The sequence below is a fragment of the Hypanus sabinus genome, chromosome 22 (assembly GCF_030144855.1).
Source record: "Hypanus sabinus isolate sHypSab1 chromosome 22, sHypSab1.hap1, whole genome shotgun sequence".
Lineage (NCBI taxonomy): Eukaryota > Metazoa > Chordata > Chondrichthyes > Myliobatiformes > Dasyatidae > Hypanus > Hypanus sabinus.
In genome coordinates, this window is record NC_082727.1 from 17264085 (window position 1) to 17281382 (window position 17298).

A 17298-nucleotide genomic window follows, 5' to 3' on the forward strand; every position below is an offset into this window, starting at 1 on the left:
AACACTTCATGTTGGTACTAATGTCTGTGGAGAATCAAAGGGTTCCAATTCACCCCTAAGCCATCGTTAATCCATACCTCTCCATCGCTGTTTATGGTCTTTGGTATAACAGGCTGGCTAAAAGCATCACTCGACACTTTGACAGCCTGTGACTGAAAAGTGCTCTACAAATTATAAACACAGGAAAGTCTGCAGACGCTGGAAATCCAAAGCAACACACTCAAAATGCTGGAGGAACTCAGCAGGACACACAGCAACTATGGAAATCAACAAATAGAGAAGGGTCTTGGCTTGAAATGTCGACTGTTTATTCTTTCCATGGATGCTGCTTAGGTGGTGAATCTTTGGAATTCATTGCCACAGACAGATGTGGAGGCCAAGTCATTGGGTACACAGTAGAGTCTACTTAATTGGGACACATCAAGATCAATACTTTTTGGCCCAATTAAGCAGCTGCCTCAATTAGCCAAAGTTTAAAGGAAATAATTTAAAAAGCTGTTAAAAAAAAAAGTTGACTGAGTAACAAATTATGTATTTGAGTTTGCTCACAAGAAAATGAATCTCAGGGTTGTATATGGTGACATATAACCATATATGTATGATTATTATCAAAGTATGTGTACTTTGATAATAAATTTACTTTGGACTTTGAATTTGAGTGAAATTAGAACACTACTAGTGTACAGTACTATAAAACTGAGTATTAGTTTCTAATAGTTACCAACAGAGGCATTTATCCAGTGTACGCTGCTGTGTTCTTTTGACTAAAAATGAACAAATTCAGCGCAGACACCTTGTGCAAATAAAGGACAGCATTCATAGGATGTTGTCGACGATTGTGCCCTCCAAATCTTCATATTCATTACATCATTCAAGATGATTGTCGATACCTTCAAGTTCTTTGTAGTTCGTAACTTGTTGAAGTAGTGAAATGGTTTTATTTTCCCACTCAGCCGTTTCTGGCAACTCCAGCCCTCAATGTTTGAAGGTGCAGTTAACAAAACAGTTCGGAATTGTCTTTCTGCTTATTTCTTGTCAATTATCAGTGGCAAAAACATCACTGCTTTTTGTACACAAATGAACACAACTAACACTAGTAAGAAACTGCTTGACAATGGTCTCCCGTCCTAATTAAGTGGCATAGTGTCCCAAATAAGCAAAAGGAATCCCAGCTATTTTCTTGGTTAGGTTTGGTAGCCACCAACCTGGTGGCATGAATATCGATTTCTCTGTCTGGTAACAAAAAAATTCCCCTCCCCTCTTCTTCTATTCCCCACTTTGGCCTTTTATCTCATTTCATCAGCCTATCACCTCCCCCTAGTGCCCCTCCTGCTTCCATTTCTTCTATGGTCAACTCTTCTCTCCTATCAGATACCTTCATCTCCAGCCCTTTACCATTCCCACCCACCTGGCTTCACCTATCACCTTCTAGATATCCCTTTTCCCTTCCCTTTCCCCAAACTTATATCCTGGCATCTTCTCCTTTCCTTTCCAGTCCTGAAGAAGGGTCTCAGCCTGAAACATCTGCAGGTTTGTTCACTTCTCTGATGCTGAGTTTCACCCCCAATCTGCAGAATTTCTTGTGTTTATGATTTGTTGTTTTGCAAGAATTGTCCCGAATAAGTGGCTGTCCCAATTAACTGGTGGCCCAACTAACCAGAAGCCATTGTATTTAAAGCAGAACTTGATAGGTTCTTAATAAGTAAGGCTGTCAAAGGTGACAGGAGAAGGCAGAAGCATGGGGTTGAGAGGGAAAATAAAGCAGCCATGACTGATGATGGAGCAGACTCAATGAGCTGAAGGGCTTAATTTTGCTCCTATGTCTTATGGCCCTATGAAATCAAGGGATTTGGGGTTAGTGCTGGAAAATGGTGCTGAGGTTGCATTGAATGGGGGAGCAGGAACGAGGGGTTAAACATGTTACTCCTATTATGATCTTTCTTGTGTGTCTATTGAATGTTTTGTTGAGGGTCAGTGGAGAGTTGACCCCAGTCAAGTTGTCTGATCAACATACACAAAATATTGGAGGAACTCAGCTGATCCAGGTGCATTTATTGAGGGGAATAAACAGTTGACATTTCGGGCTAAGACACTTCATCAGAATTGGAAAGGATGGGGTGGGGGAGAAGCTAGAATAAGAAAGTAGAGGATGGGGTGGAGCTGGTAGATGATAGATGAGACCAGGTAAGGAGAAAGGTGGGTGGATGGGGGGAGGAGAGGATGTGAGAAGCTGGGAGGTGATAGGTGGAAGAGGTAGAGAGTTGAGGAAGAAGGAATCTGGAAAGAAGAGATAGTAGAGTAAGGAGAAGGAGGAGAGGATAGAGAGGGAGGTGATGGGCAGTGGAGGAGAAGAGAAGGAGTCTGAGTTGCTCCAATATTTTGTGTGTTTTGCTCCAGATATCCAGAATTTGCAGAACTTGCTGTGTTTATGAAGTTGTGTGATCAAACAAGATTAACAGGACAGGACAAACAAAGAGAGAGAGTGAGTCTGACCAGAACAGGGTGATTGGGAGGTGGTAAGCATTAACATGTCGGAGTAGTGTCTAGTGAAAAAGACTGACTGCTTAAAAGTAATCCTAGAGATTAAAGAGTAGCTTTAGTTGTCACATACATTGAAACACTGACACATACAGTGACATGCGTCGTTTGTGTCAATGACCAAAACAGTCTGAGGGCCTTCGATCCAGTCTTACAGCACCAACATAGCATGCTCACAACTCACTAACCCTAACTTGTATGTCTTTGTAATGTGGGAGGAAACTGGAGCATCTGGAGGAAACAGGTGTGGTCACCATGACAACTTACAGATGCCCTACAGTCAGTGGCGGGATTCGAGCCCCAATTGCTGGCACTGTAAAGCATTGTGTTAGATGCCTCTTCACACCACACCACCCTCAGCCATTGGAAGGGGCAGGTTGGAGCATCCATATGCCATGGAGATACTTAATTCACTGAGCTGTAGCTTGGCTCTGAAGCTATGTACATGTGACAGGCCTCATGAGGCTTTGTCCTTTAGTCTTTTTATTTATTTTTGCATGATTTAATTTTATATATATATATATTCTTATTGTTATTGTATTGCATTATACTGCTGCCGCAAAACAACAAATTTCACGACGTTCAGTATGTCATTCAGTTCCCCCAGATGGATGTGAAAATAGCACTGACTCAACAAGGAAGTTTAACCTCTCCAGTCCATCGCCAAATCATCCCCCATCAGCATCCTGGCTTTCTGCACTGACCTGAAACCCAACCGTTCCAGACACAAGGGCACCAATCTGGCCGGGGATCTCACCTCCTAGCACCCTAAAGCCTTTCCTCCATCTAACATGGGCTCGTTGGGAGTGCGATGGAATACTCTCCACTTGTCTGGGGGGGGGGGAGGGGTGGCTCCAATGACTCTGAAGGAGCTCATATCCAGGATAAAACAGCCACGTGACGAGCTTCACAAGAGACTGCAGAGTCGTGGGCACAGCTCAGCACGTCGTCCTCTCCGTGGATTCTGTCTACTCTTCTCACTGGTTCAGTACTGCAGCCACCATAATGCAAGACACCACCCACCCTCTCCTCACCCCCCTCACTGGGCAGAAGTTACAAGCATCCGAAAACATATAGCACAGGACTGCGTAATGTACGGCCCCCTAGTATGATAAGATGTTCACTTGACCACCCAGTCCACCTTGTTATGGCCTCGTACTTCATAGCCTGCCTGCACTGCACTTTCTCTGTAAGTGTTACACTTTACTCTGCATTCTCTCCTTGCTTTCCCTTGTGCTATCTCAATGCACTGTGTCATGAAATGATCGGTATGGAAGGCCCTAGCTAGTTTTCCACTGTATCTTGCAACATGAGACAATAGTAAACCAATTTATTGAATTACCAATTTAATTTACCCTGACGGCAGTGTATACTGTCTACTCGTTCGTCCTTCCACCACTCTCCCTGCAAATCTCATCGTGGATGGGCTCAGTCAGTGTGGAAAAGGGCTGGGCTTCTGAGTATCTGGAGAAAGGAGGATTGTGTAGGAGAACGCTGTCGAAATGTTAGATCACCTACAATCCGCCATTCTCACACCACCTGGCTCACAACCAACTATTCAACCTTTAGGTGCCCCCACCCCACCAATACGGAAAGCACTTGAGCAGAACGAGGACTCACCAAACTCGCTGGCGCAGTAGTGCTCGAGAATGATGTCCACCTTCATCTCGTTGTCACACGGCGGGCAGACCTTTGAGACTGCAGAATGGGGAGAAGGATAAAGCAGTTTAGTTTTTTTGCACTGTTAACAGAAACAAGAACAGGAGTCACCCACTGGGATGCTCGACCCTGTTCTGGCATTCAATAACATCAAGATTGGTCCTATTCCCTCAAGCTCATTTTCCCATCGAGTCATAGAGTCCATCCCTGCACCTCAACAGACCCTTCAGCCCATCTAGCCCTTTCTGAACTGTTATTCTGCCTAGTCCCATTGACCCACACCTGAATGATAGCCCTCCATACCCATCCCTTCCACATAAACAAACCCATGTCTACCACTTTGTTTGCAGCTCATTCCACACTCACACTACCCTCTGAATGGAGAGATTTTCCCCTCAGGTTCCCCTTAAATATTTCACCTTTCACCCTTCTTAACCTATGCCCTCTAGTTCTAGTCTCAGCCAACCTTAGGGGAAAAAGCCTGCTTCTATTTACACTGCCTGTACCATTCATAATTTTGTACACCTCTATCGAATCTCCGTTCATTCTCCTGTGCTCCAGGGAATAGGGTCCTAACCTATTCAAACTTTCCCCGGAACTCAGGTCCTTGAGTCCTGGCAAAGTCCTTGTAAATTTCTTCTGATATCTTTCCTGCAAGTAGGTGATGCAATACTCCAAATCTGGCCTCAATAAGTTCTTATACAACTTTCACAATACAATATCTGAACTCCTGTACTCAGGTCAAAAGCTGTCTTTATGACCCTATCTACCTGTGACACAACTTTCAAGGGATCAAAGATCCATATATCCTAATGTCCAAGAAACAATTGACATTAGCTATATACAGAGACCTATGAGCTATGGTCCCTGAGTTGAGAAATCCAAGCACATCTAAACAATGATATTACTCCTAAACTCGGCCCTAATTGACTGTCCTGGGACAATCCACCAAGAGAAAGCCTCCTCCTGGCACCCACCTCACTAATGTCACCTGTCATTCTCCTAACCTCGAGGATGGCCTTCCTTCATTGGTCAACGTGCTCATTGTAGGAATTGATCTTATCTATCTACAATGAGCTGAGTCCAAGGTCACAGTCTTCCTCTGCTACCTGGATCTAATGCTCCATGTGTGGCCAAAGCAGTCTGCAACCTCAGTAAGACGTCATTGCTTTGTTGTGAATGCCCATACATGGAGATCTTTCCTTGGTACTATTGGCTCTGCCTACGAAAGGCACTGTCTCAAGATGGTAAGATCCATCACCAAGATCCCAACCATCCAGGCCATGTCATCTTCTTGCAGATACCCTCAGGCAGGAGGTACAGCAGCAAGAAGTTACCCACCACCAGGTTGAAGACCAGTGACATCCCCTTAACCATTTCTTTCATGAACCAAACTGCACAATCCTAATCACTATGGTTTAGCAACACTAGGACCACCTTGATCTAAAATGTTCATTTTTTTGGTCTAATTGTGTTTATTTTTTGTTATTACTGCATGGTATCATGTCCTTCCCATCTAACGAACCCATGCCACCCAATTACACCCATCTACCCATGTGACCAATGAACATACTAACCCTGAAGTCTTTGTAATGTGGGTAGAAACTGGAGCACCCTGAGGAAACCTGCACGGTCACAGGGAGGACATCCAAACTCCTTACAGACAGCGACAGAACTTTTAATAATAAAAATTAGCTTTATTTGTCACATGTACATTGAAACATTGAACTGTACAGTGAATGGCATTGTTTAGCGTCAAGTTCCAATGCAGGCCATGATGTGCTGGGGGCAGCCCACAATTGTCATGATACTTCCGGGGCACACCTAGAACTTGCATTGTCTCATTCTAACTCATTGTCTTTGGACTGTGAGAGGATACCAGGGCACCCGGAGGAAACCCATGTGGTAACGGGGAGACTGGACAAACTCCAAACAGACAGTGGCAGGAATTGAACCCTACTCTTACAGCTGGCAGTGTACAGTGTAAAGATACATAACCATGCTATACACCATGCTGGTATTGTAGTAGGATCACGTTAACGGCTATGTTACTGTGCCGTGTATTTTTTTGAACATTGTTTATGTTCAGAGCAACACACTCAAAACACAGGAAGAATTCAGCAGTTCAGGCAGCATCTATGGAGGGGAATAAACAGTTGACATTTCAGGTCAAGACACTTCATCAGGACTGCCTGATTACTTATGTTAATATTTCTCCTTGTGAATGCTAATTGTGTGATATTGTGTGCCTGTGATGTTGCTAAAAATAAATTTTTAATTTTACCCCTGTACTTGTGCAGATGACAATAAACTTGAGATTTTACTGGTTTGCGAATGTCTAACTTATGGACCCCATATATATGAACAAGCTCCCGTAAATATTATTCAGTTCAAATGAGGACTAGTCTTTGCACAAATCCTGTTCATGTAACGTCCTGACAGTAATCCTGTTCACACAATTGTTCCCATGAAGGAGCAGAATCTCTTTCTACATTCCATCCACCATGTTCTTGCCACCTCCGCTACCTTTTGCAGACTTTTTAATGATTTCGCTTTCTCAACCACGCTTCTGTTATCAATAAACTTTCATAGAACATAGAAATCTACAGCACATTACAGGTCCTTCGGCCCACAATGTTGTGCTGACCATGTAACCTACTCTAGAAGCTGCCCAGAATTTCCCTACTGCGTAGCCCTCTGTTTTACTAAGCTCCATGTACCTATCTAAGAGTCTCTTAAAAGATCCTAATGTATCCGCCTCTACCGCCTTCACTGGCAGTGCTTTTCACGCACCCCCCTCCCTCTCCGTGTGAAAAACTTACTCCTACCACCCCTCTTGCACCTACTTCCAAGCACCAAAAAACTGTGCCCTCTCATGTTAGTTGTTTCAGCCCTGGGAAAAAGCCTCTGACTATCCACACAATCAATGCCTCTCATCATCCTATACACCTCTCATCCTGCGTCGCTTCAAGGAGAAAAGGCCAAGTTCACTCAACCTATTCTCATAAGGCATGCTCTCCAATCCAGGCAACATCCTTGCAAGTCTCCTCTGCACTCTTTCCATAGTATCTATATCCTTCCTGTAGTGAGGTGACCAGAACTGAGCACAGTACTCCAAGTGGGGTCTGACCAAGATCTTATATAGCTGTAACAGTACCTCATAGCTCTTAAACTCAATCCCATGGTTGATGAATGCCAACGTACCACAGGCCTTCTTGACAACACTGTCAACCTGCGCAGTAGTTTTGAGTGTTCTGTTGACATGGACTTCAAGATCTCTCTTATCCTCCACACTGCCAAGAGTGTTACCATTAATATTATATTCTGTCTTCAAATGTGACCAGCAAAATGAACCACTTTCAATAAAATCCTTTCAGACAAGAGGCTCTTGACTGAACCTGCTGAACATCTTGTCCACAAAAGCAGCATTTTGTAAATGAAATGGTTCCCTAGTATAAATACAAGCAACTGCAGATGCCGGGTATCCAGGGTAACACACATAAAATGCAGGAGGAACTCAGCAGGTCAGGCTATAGAAAGATATAAATTGACATTTCAGGCTTCATCATATTATCCCTAGTGTGATAAGATGGGTTCTTGACCTCACAATCTACCTTGCACCTTATTGATTACCTATACTGCACTTTCTCTGTAACTGTTACACTTCACTCTGCAATCTGTTACTGGTTACCTTGTTCTACCTCAATTACTGTGTAATTGATCTGTGTGGCGAGTACGTAGACAAGTTTTCACTCTACCTTGGTACAATAATAAACCAATATACTTACAGGTGCTGAGAGGGGTTATGACCAGGTGAGAAAGGATGGAGAATTAAAGAGGATATTGAAGGTATTGATTGTGGTAACCTTATGATGGGTGACTGGTGTGGGGCAGGGGGAAACAGAAAGGTTCTGAGATGGGGTATCCAAAGCTGAGAGCAGAGGAAGTGGGGGCAGAGCTGCTAATGGAGAAGTGATCATAGAACGTAGAACAGTACAGCACAGAATGGCCCTTTGGCCCATAATGTTGGGCTGACCTAAATAAACCTACTCCACAATCAATCGAACCTTTCCCATCTACTCAGCCCATAACCCTCCACGTTTCTTTCAATTACTGTATTGCTCATTTAAGAGTCCCTTAAATGTCCCTATAGTACCACACCATCGCAGTACATTCCATTCACCTGCCATTCTCTGTGTAATAAACCTCCCTCTGACATCTCCACTCACCTTAAACAGCTACCCATCAATTTTGGCCATTACCATGCTGGGAAAAAGGTACTCATGTCTGTTCTATCTATGCCACTCATTATCCTACACCTCTATCATGTTGCTTCTCATCTTCTGAATTCCCTAGCTCACTCAACCTTTCCCCATAAGAAGATGCAGATATGGGATGAGCGAGAAATCAGAATAGGATGGACATGGAATTCGGAAGCTGCTTGTACTCGGATCAGTAAATCTGGTTGAGTGGTGCCACAACAAAAACCTCTCACTCAGTGTCAGCAAAACCAAAGAACTGAGTATTGATTACATGACAAAAAGCCCGAGGTCCATGATCCAGTCCTTATTGGGCACTTGAAGGTGCAGAGGGTCAGTAGCTTTGAATTCCTTGGTATTATCATACCAGGGACCAGCATATGGTACCATCACAAAGAAGACACCTCTTCTTTCTTAGGAGTTTACGTAGATTGAGCTTGTCACCAAAAAAATTTGACAAACTTCTATAGATGCGAAGTGGAGAGTATGGAACTGGTTGCATCATGGACTGGTATGGAAGCACCAATTCCCAGGAGTGAAAAAGTGTTGGATACATCCCAGTCCATCACAGGCAAAGGATTCTCCACCATTGAGCACATCTACAAGGAATGCTGCCACAAGAAAGCAGCATCCATCATTGAGGACGCCTGACATGCAGGCCATGCTCTCTCCTTGGTACTACCATTGTACACACCACCAGGTTCAGGAACACTTACTACTTTACAACCATCAAGCTCCTAAGCTAGTGTGGATAGCTTTGCTCACCTCATCTCCGAACAGGTTCTACAACCTACTTTCAAGGACTCTTTAGAGCTCATCTTTTCAGTAGCATTTCAGCTCCACAGACATGATCACGCCAGGTTTCTCTAACATGGTGCAGGCACAAACCAGAGGGGCTGGAAGTATTTGAAGAAGTTGGGAGGGGCAGGCAAGAGGTTTAAATATCAGGACCAGAACTCCGATCTACCCAGTCCTTCCTAACTCCGATCTACCTCAGCCCCACCGGTCTGTATTTCCCCCGCACCCTCTCCATCTGTCCATCATCCATACACAACTCCCACTCAATCCCTTGCCCCACTGTTCCCATCTGTTATCCCACCTCCCTTATTTGGTTCCATGTTCTCCCTTCCTCTCCTTTTGGATTCAGCAAGGTTTATGATATACACCAATAAAAATAATCCATCGAATGGTCCATTTGCCTAAAGCTCTAACACACAGTTTACTGATTTGGGTGAGAGTTTGTAGTGGAAAACTAAAGCTCATTTGTCTAATTATCCAGATAATCTCATCCAGTTCCCCAATCTGCAGCCCTTATCCCCTCTGCCTACCACCTCTCAACCCTGGTCACCACTCTCACTCTACACCTCCATTGCCCTCTCACTGGTCACCTCTTCACCTCCCTCTATTCCATATTCCGCCTTATTCTCCTATCAGACTCACCGTATGCAGCATCGTGTTACCTCCACCTATCACTTCCCACCCTATTTCTGTTGTCCCCTCCTCCATCTGCCCATCATCCCCCTCACCTGGATCTACCTATCACCTCCCATCCTCTGTCACTACACCCATTCTCCCCTCCTCCATCTGCCCATTATCCCTCGTCACCTGGATCTACCTATCACCTCCCAGCCTGTCACCATTCCCATTTTCCCCTTAACCATTTGTCCATCATCTCTCTTCACTGGATCCACCCATCACCTCCCAGTCACTATTCCCACTCTCCCCTCCTCCAAATGCCCATCATCCCTCATCACCTGGATCCGCCCATCCCCTCCCAGCCCGTCACCATTCCCATTCTCCTCTTAACCATTTGTCCATCATCTCTCCTCACTGGATCCACCCATCATCAGAATCAGAGCCATATCTATTATCAATATCTTTTATGATGTGAAATTTGTTGCTTTGAGGCAGCAGGACAGTGCAAAGACATTCAATAACTATAAATGACAAATAATTACGTATTGAAAAATGGAAATATTGAGGTATTATTCATGGGTTCGTGGACCGTACAGAAATTTGAAGGTGGCAGGGAATTACAACTAAACTGCCAAGTGTGAGTGTTGTACCTCCTCCCTGATGGTAGTAATGAGAAGATGGCATGTCCCAGATGGTGAGGGTCTTTAGTGATGGATGCTGCCTCTTGAAGGTGCCCTTGATAGTGAGGAGCTCAGTAGGTCAGGCAGCATCTATGGAAAGGAATAAAGGGTCAATGTTTTGAGCCAACCTTCATTCAGGTCATGGCCTGAAGCGGCGATTCTTTATTCTTCTCCCTAGATGCTGCCTGACCTGCTGAGTTCCTCCAGCATCTGGTGCATGTTACTCTGGACTTGCAGCATTTTTTAAATCAATTATGCTATTGTTTGCACTGTTGTAACTATATGTTGTAGTTATGTGGTTTTGTGCAGGTCTTGTAGCTTTAGTTCTTGGTCTTGTTTTTGTCTGGTGGGTTTGGAGCTCCTTTCCGGGGAACGTGCCAAGATGGTAGCACGATATTAATACGCAGCAGCCTCTCCGGACTCTGGATTTGGGGATTACCAAACATTACGTGGATTTTCTGGTGTAGTCTGTTTTGTCATGTGCTTTTGTGATATCATTCTGGGGGAACATTGTCTCATTTTTTAACTGCATTGCATTTGTGGTTTCTAAATGACAATAATCTGAATCTGAATCTGCAGAATCTCTTGGGTCCTTGATGGTGAGGAAGGCTGTGACCGTGAATGAACTGGCTGAGTCTGACACCTGTGACCCTGTGCATTCGAGCCTCCATACCAGGGGGCCATGAAGCCACTCAGAATGCTCTCCACCCTCTATAGAAATTTGTCAGGGTCTTTGGTGACTCTCCCATGTTCAGGCAACCTAGTGAAGACTCCCCCTCCCCATCTTCCTCTGCTTCAGCTCTGCCTCCCACTGTCTTCCTGCACCCCTCTCTGACCCTGCCCGGAGCACCGTTAATTCAACAGTTCTTTGACTGCCAATGATGAGACAGAATATAAAGATGGGAAGATAAATCTGGTCTCAAATTGAACAGGAGTTTCATAAAATGAACTCTTAAAGCCTATAAATCCCTGGAAAGATTATATTGGGAGAACTTACCAAAATTAAATTGGCCTTATTGCAAATATTTAGCCATAGTTACCTTAAAACTATTCAAATCACATTCTGCCAAGGCAAGTATATTACTTCGTATTTAGACATTGTTCAATTGAAGTGTGGTCCCTGTGTACAGGACACATTGCACTTATATCCTGGGGTTCAATCCCATCGCTGTCTGTAAGGAGTTTGCATGCTCTCCCTGCAACCTCTGGGTGCTCCACTCATTCTAAAGACATACGCATGACAATAATAAACTAATTTACTGTAAATCTGAGTATAACTCTCTCTCCTTCTCATGGAATACACACAAACTGCAGGAGAAACTCAACAGGTCGGATAACCCTTCATCAGGGTTTCAGCCTGAAATGTCAACTATTTAGATAGATGATAGATAGATAGATACTTTATTCATCCCCAAGGGGAAATTCAACATTTTCCCAGTGTCCCATACACTTATTGTAGCAAAAATAATTACATACAGTATTTAACTCAATATAAATATGATATGCATCTAAAATCACCCTCCCAAAAAGCATTAATAAATAGCTTTTAAAAAGTTCCCCTCCGTTAAAGCTGCCTGACGTGCCCCCAGAATTTTGTCTGTGTTGCTCAAAATTTCTATCATCTGCAGAATCGCTTGTGTTTATTTCTCTTCTTCCTACTTTTGGTTCTTCATTCCCCAAATTTTTGGATCTTTCTGTGCTGTTCTCCAACTGAATGGTGGCTGTTGCCACTGCCTCTGTGTCATTGATTGCTCGGGTCATGGGGGCATGGGAGGTTGGTGTGACTGTTGAGGATAGTCGATGGAACAGGGCAGGGAGAGGGCTTGGTGTAGCCTCAAGGTGCCAAGGAGGCTGAAGCCGACACGTACAACTCTGTAGGCGTACCTTATACCAGAGGATTTACGGTAGCAGCCAAACACTCAAAGTGCACGGAGAATTGAAGCAAGAATTCTCAATGAAGGGTGAGAATTCCTGGCAAATTACTTATTCATACATAATATAAAGAAAGGAACCAGAGACCAAAGCAAAACAAATCATGCCTGAAATGTTTTCATAGCCATACCTACAGTCTCTGTTACCTCAGCAATACAGCAAAACTCTGTCCCAAAGTGGCATTGACCTGCTCTCCCGAATTATCCCTCCTGTCCTTCGCTATCCTTCCCTCTTTCCGTGTAGCTCTCTGTCTGTCTCTCTTTTTCGCAGTCTGTCACTCTCTCTTTGCCTCTCTTTTTCTGTCTTTATCTGTCACTCTCTCTGCCTGTATCATGCTCCCAGTCTCTCACTCTCTGCCCCGTCTCTCTCTTGTCTTTTCTCTCACCCTTTGTCTGTCTCTCTATTCTAACTGTATACCAGCCTGTCACCCTCTCTCTCTTTCTTGATCTATCTCCTCTTCACCTACATGTCACCCTCAGTGCGTACACCTTCTTCTCACCCCTCTCCCTGCCTTTCTGCACCCTGTCTCTCTCCTGCCCCCTGCCGTCACTCCCCACCTCCCTCCTTCCCATGCTGTTCCCATCCTCTGTTCCCACCTCCCTGCAGTTGACAGTAGCCACACTTTGCTGTGTGACCCAGGCTCAGGAAAGGCAACATTACTTTGTAATGTCTCTGGTTTGGTTTCTCCCCACCTCTCTCTCTTACTTTCACCAGCTCTCTTCTCTCTTTCTCTCTCTGTTTCTCTCTCTCTATCTCTCTCACTCTCCCATTTTCTCTCTCACTATCTCTCTCTCTCCCTCTCCCTCTCACTGTCTCTCTCTCTCTGTTCACCTTTAATTATTTTTGTTACCTCATTTGCCCTTTCCCTGTGAAGCAGTTCACTTGTCTCACTCACTGTCCACGTGTTCTAATCTTTCTCTTTCTCACAGATCTCTTTACTTTTTTCTGTTTGCCTCATCTCTTTCCTCTCTCGATCTCTCTACCCATTTCTCTTTTCTCGCTGTTTCTTTCTCTATTTCTCTTTTCTTTGGTTGGTCTCTTTTCTCTGTTGGCCTCAGGCTCTCTCTCTCTCTCTCTCTCTCTCTCTCTCTCTCTCTCATTTCTCCCTCCCTCTCATACCTTCACTGTTAGTTTCTCACATTCACTTTTTATTCTTTCCACTATATCCCTTTCTTTTGTCTTTCTGGCTTGCTCTGTCTCTCCCCTTCGCTCTCTCACAGACACATTCTGTTTCTCTCTGCTATTAACTCTTTCATTTCTCTGCCTCTTTCTTTCTCATTCACACTCTCTGTTCATCGCTCCTTCTTCAGTCCCTTTTACACGCTCTCTCTCCCTTTCATTCTCCCAAAAACATTTCCTCTCCCCCACACCCTTTCTCCCCCTCTCTCCTCTCTCTCTTGCTCTCAGGTATTCCGTTCCTTTACACTGCAACCTCTCCTTCTCTCTCCCTCACAATGTCTCCCTTCCACCCTCTATTCCTCCCTCACCCTCACACCTTCTCTCCCTCTCCTTTTTTCCTTTTTCTCCATTTCTCATTCTCTCCCTTTCAATCTCTCCTCCCCTATTCTCTCTACCCTCTTTCTCTCTTTCCCTTCACATAAACTCTCCATCTGTCCCTCCCCCTTCCCTTTCTCCTTCCTAATCTCCCCTCTCTCCCTTTCAGTTTCTTCATCTTTCCCTCCAATTCTCTCACACTCTCCCTTCTGTCCTCCCTAATCTCTTGAGGTCTCTCCCTCATTCTCTCCCATCCTCTCCTCATCTCTGCTGTCTCTTCCTTAAACACTCTCCCTCTCTCGCATGCTCTCCCCTCTCCGCGGTTGTCTTTTCCCCCTTCCCTCCCTCCATCTGTCATTCCAAATTCCATGACCCCATCTCTCTGTAACCTCCGCACCCCCACCGACTCCAGGCGCTCCCGAAACACGGTCCATTAGCCCGGTAGCTAAGGGCCGCGAGCCTTGGCCTTCTTCCGACAGGTGCGAGCCCCGCTGACCCCCCGCAGCATCCCTCCTCCCCACCGCTGACCCCTACCTGGTGGCAGAGTGGCGGGGTTGGCCGGAGACTGCATCGAGACGCAGAGGTCGTTGTCGAGAGGGAAGCGGTCGCACCTCAGCATGTCGGGCCAGGGGAAGCCGAAGGAGCCCATGACGGGCGAGCAGCCATCCCGGACAGCCTGGCAGAGGGAGCGGCAGGGGTAGATGGGCCGGTCCAGGCAGATGGGGGCGAAGAGGGAGCAGAGGAAGATCTGGGTGTCGGGGTGACACTGCTTGGCCAGGAGGGGCACCCAGCTGCTGGCCTGATGCTTGATCTCGGGGAGGGTGTCATGCTCCAGGAGGTTAGGCACCCTCATCTTGTGGTAGCCGATGTTGTGACAGAGGCGGAGGTCAGCGGGGATGTCCACGCACTGCGGCTGTTTGGTGTAGAGCCGTCCAGCTGGGAGGTGTTCCGACTGCCAGCCGTAGTACTCGTACTCCTCCGCGCTGCTCGCCGAGGTGGTCCCCACCACCAGCAGCAGCAGGGCTGCAGTCAGGAGGCTCCGCATCGCACCCGCTCGTGTCCCGAGCCACAGGGAGCGGGGGGCTCGTTCTCACTGCCGGCCTTGCCGCGCGCCGACTCCTCGTGGTCTCCCGCCGGCGCTGGGGGTCCGGGGGAGCGCTGTGGTTTCTGGAGTGCCGCCGCTCTGAGGCACGTGACCCTCCCGCGCGGTCGCTCAGCCTGCCCGAGGTGTGCTGCCCTGCTGGTTCACTCTGAGCTGGGCGGAGTGCACAAGGTGTGACACACGCCAGGGGCACACGTGCACACACATAGACACACGCGCACACACACTCGTACACAAGTGCCCTCACACACACACACACACACACACACTCGTTCACACATACACACACTAGTGCGTACACATGAACACCTACATGCACATACACACACACACACACACACACACACACACACACACACACTAGAATACACTCACGCTCACACACTTGTGCACTCTCCCACTCACACACACAGCCAAGGTAGCTCTGGCAGGCTCGGCAGAGGGGGCCAGTATTTAGCTGCTCCCTCCCTCCTCGCTCTCTCTGCAGACGGAGTCCAGCCCCACAGCCTTCCCCACAAAGCCAGGAGGATTTCACAGCCACCAATCAGCTCGTGAGCGGCCGGCTGCTGCTAATCTGGCTGCGTGCTTTGCCCTGTCAATCAGCTGGAGCAGATAGAGTCTGCCCAACACTGACACACTACTTGTCAAAGACAGATCCCTCTCGCTCACTCTCCCACTCTCTCTCTCTCCCTCTCACTCCTTCTCCCTCTTTCACTATCTCGCTCTCCCTCTCTCTCTTCCTCCTCACCTCTCTAGTTGTATCTCTCTCCTCTATAACTCACCCTCTGTCCTCTCTAATTCTCACTTCCCTCTCTTGCTGTCCTCTCCCTCTCTCCTCTCATCCTCTTTCACACCTCCTTTCTCTCGCTTTCCCCTTCTGAATCTTTTCCATATCTTTCCCTTCCCCTTTCACACTTCTCATTCTCTTACCCTCATTTCCCTCTCTCCCTCTCCTCCCTTTCCACCTCTCTCCAGTCCGTCAGCTTGCTCTCTGTTCCTCTCCTTTCTCTCTTCACTCCTTTTTCTCTCTTTTTCCTCACTCTCTGTTTTCCTTCTCTATTCCTCCCCATTCTCTCCTCTTTTGCCCCTATAACTTTCCTGTGATCTCCCACATACCCCCCCACCCCCCACCGTCTTTCCCTTGCTGGTCACTCACATAATCTCCCCGTTCCTCTCCGGTCTCACTCTCCTTACGTTTTTGCTCCTCACTCCCTTCACAAAGTTATTCACTCGCAGAGCCTTTGTCCTTGCTGGCTCTCCCTTTGTCCATCGCTGTTGTACGTTCCTGCTTCATTTCTGTGTGTGGTCTCTCTCTGTGGCTCAGGCCACTGGTGTGTGTGTGTGTGTGTGTGTGTGTGTGTGTGTGTGTGTGTGTGTGTGTGTGTGTGTGTGTGTGTGTGTGTGTGTGTGTGTGTGTGTGTGTGTGTGTGTGTGAATGGCTATGTGCTTGTCTCTGTGTGTGTATGTAAATTTGTATTTTTCACTATATCTGTTTTTCTCTCTTCCCCCCTCTCTCTTACTCCCCCCACTCTGCATTTTCCTCTCCCTCTACCTGACTTCCTTTCCCATCTGCTATCTCCCTCTCTATATGTTTTTTCTGTCATTTTCTCTTTTCTCTTCTCTCCGTTTGTCTCTGTCTATCTGTCTCTCTTTCTTTCTTCCTTTCTCTCCCTTTTCCTCTCTCTTTCTGTTATTTTCTCTCTCTATCTCTGTCATTCTCTCTCATTTCTCTCCTCTCTCCATGTCTGTCTGTCTCTGTCTGTCTCTCTTTCTTCCTTTCCCTCTTCCTCTCTCTCTCTTTCTGTTATTTTCTCTCTCTCTTTATCTCTCTGCCACTCTCTCTCCCTCCTCCCCTCTCTCCATCTGTCTGTCTCTCTCTTCCCACTCCCCTCTCCCTCCCTCCCTCCCTCCCCCTCGGTTTTTCATTCTCCCCATTGGGTCCACGCCATGTACCAGGCCACACTGATCTTCAGTGCCAGGTCTCTGCCCTGGACAGCGGGGAAGAGGTGGGACAGATACAGAGACATCGTCTCCCCTGCCTGGGCTAGCAAGAGCCAGGGTCCCATCCTCAGAATAAAGAGGGTGATGCTCTGAGAGAGGCTGAGAAGAAATGTCTTTCCCCAGGGGTGGTGAGATTTTGGAGCTCCCTACCCAAGGAGCTGCTGGGGCACGGTGTATTTGAGACAGATCGATAGGTTTTGGCTATTGAGGGAATTGA

The 17298-nt window shown here is 46.5% G+C and overlaps 1 protein-coding gene across 1 annotated transcript in view; it reads right to left on the minus strand.

The window, feature by feature from the left end:
• The window catches only part of sfrp5 (secreted frizzled-related protein 5), a 49248-nt gene extending 33697 nt beyond the window's left edge, over positions 1–15551 (minus strand). The window contains exons 1-2 of the mRNA XM_059947155.1: positions 14513–15551; positions 4159–4236 (exon numbers count right to left, since the gene is read on the minus strand). Of these exons, the coding sequence (XP_059803138.1) occupies positions 4159–4236; positions 14513–15023 (589 nt within the window). The 5' untranslated portion in view covers positions 15024–15551. The remainder of the gene's footprint in view (positions 1–4158; positions 4237–14512) is intronic.
• Positions 15552–17298: the final 1747 nt, after the last annotated feature.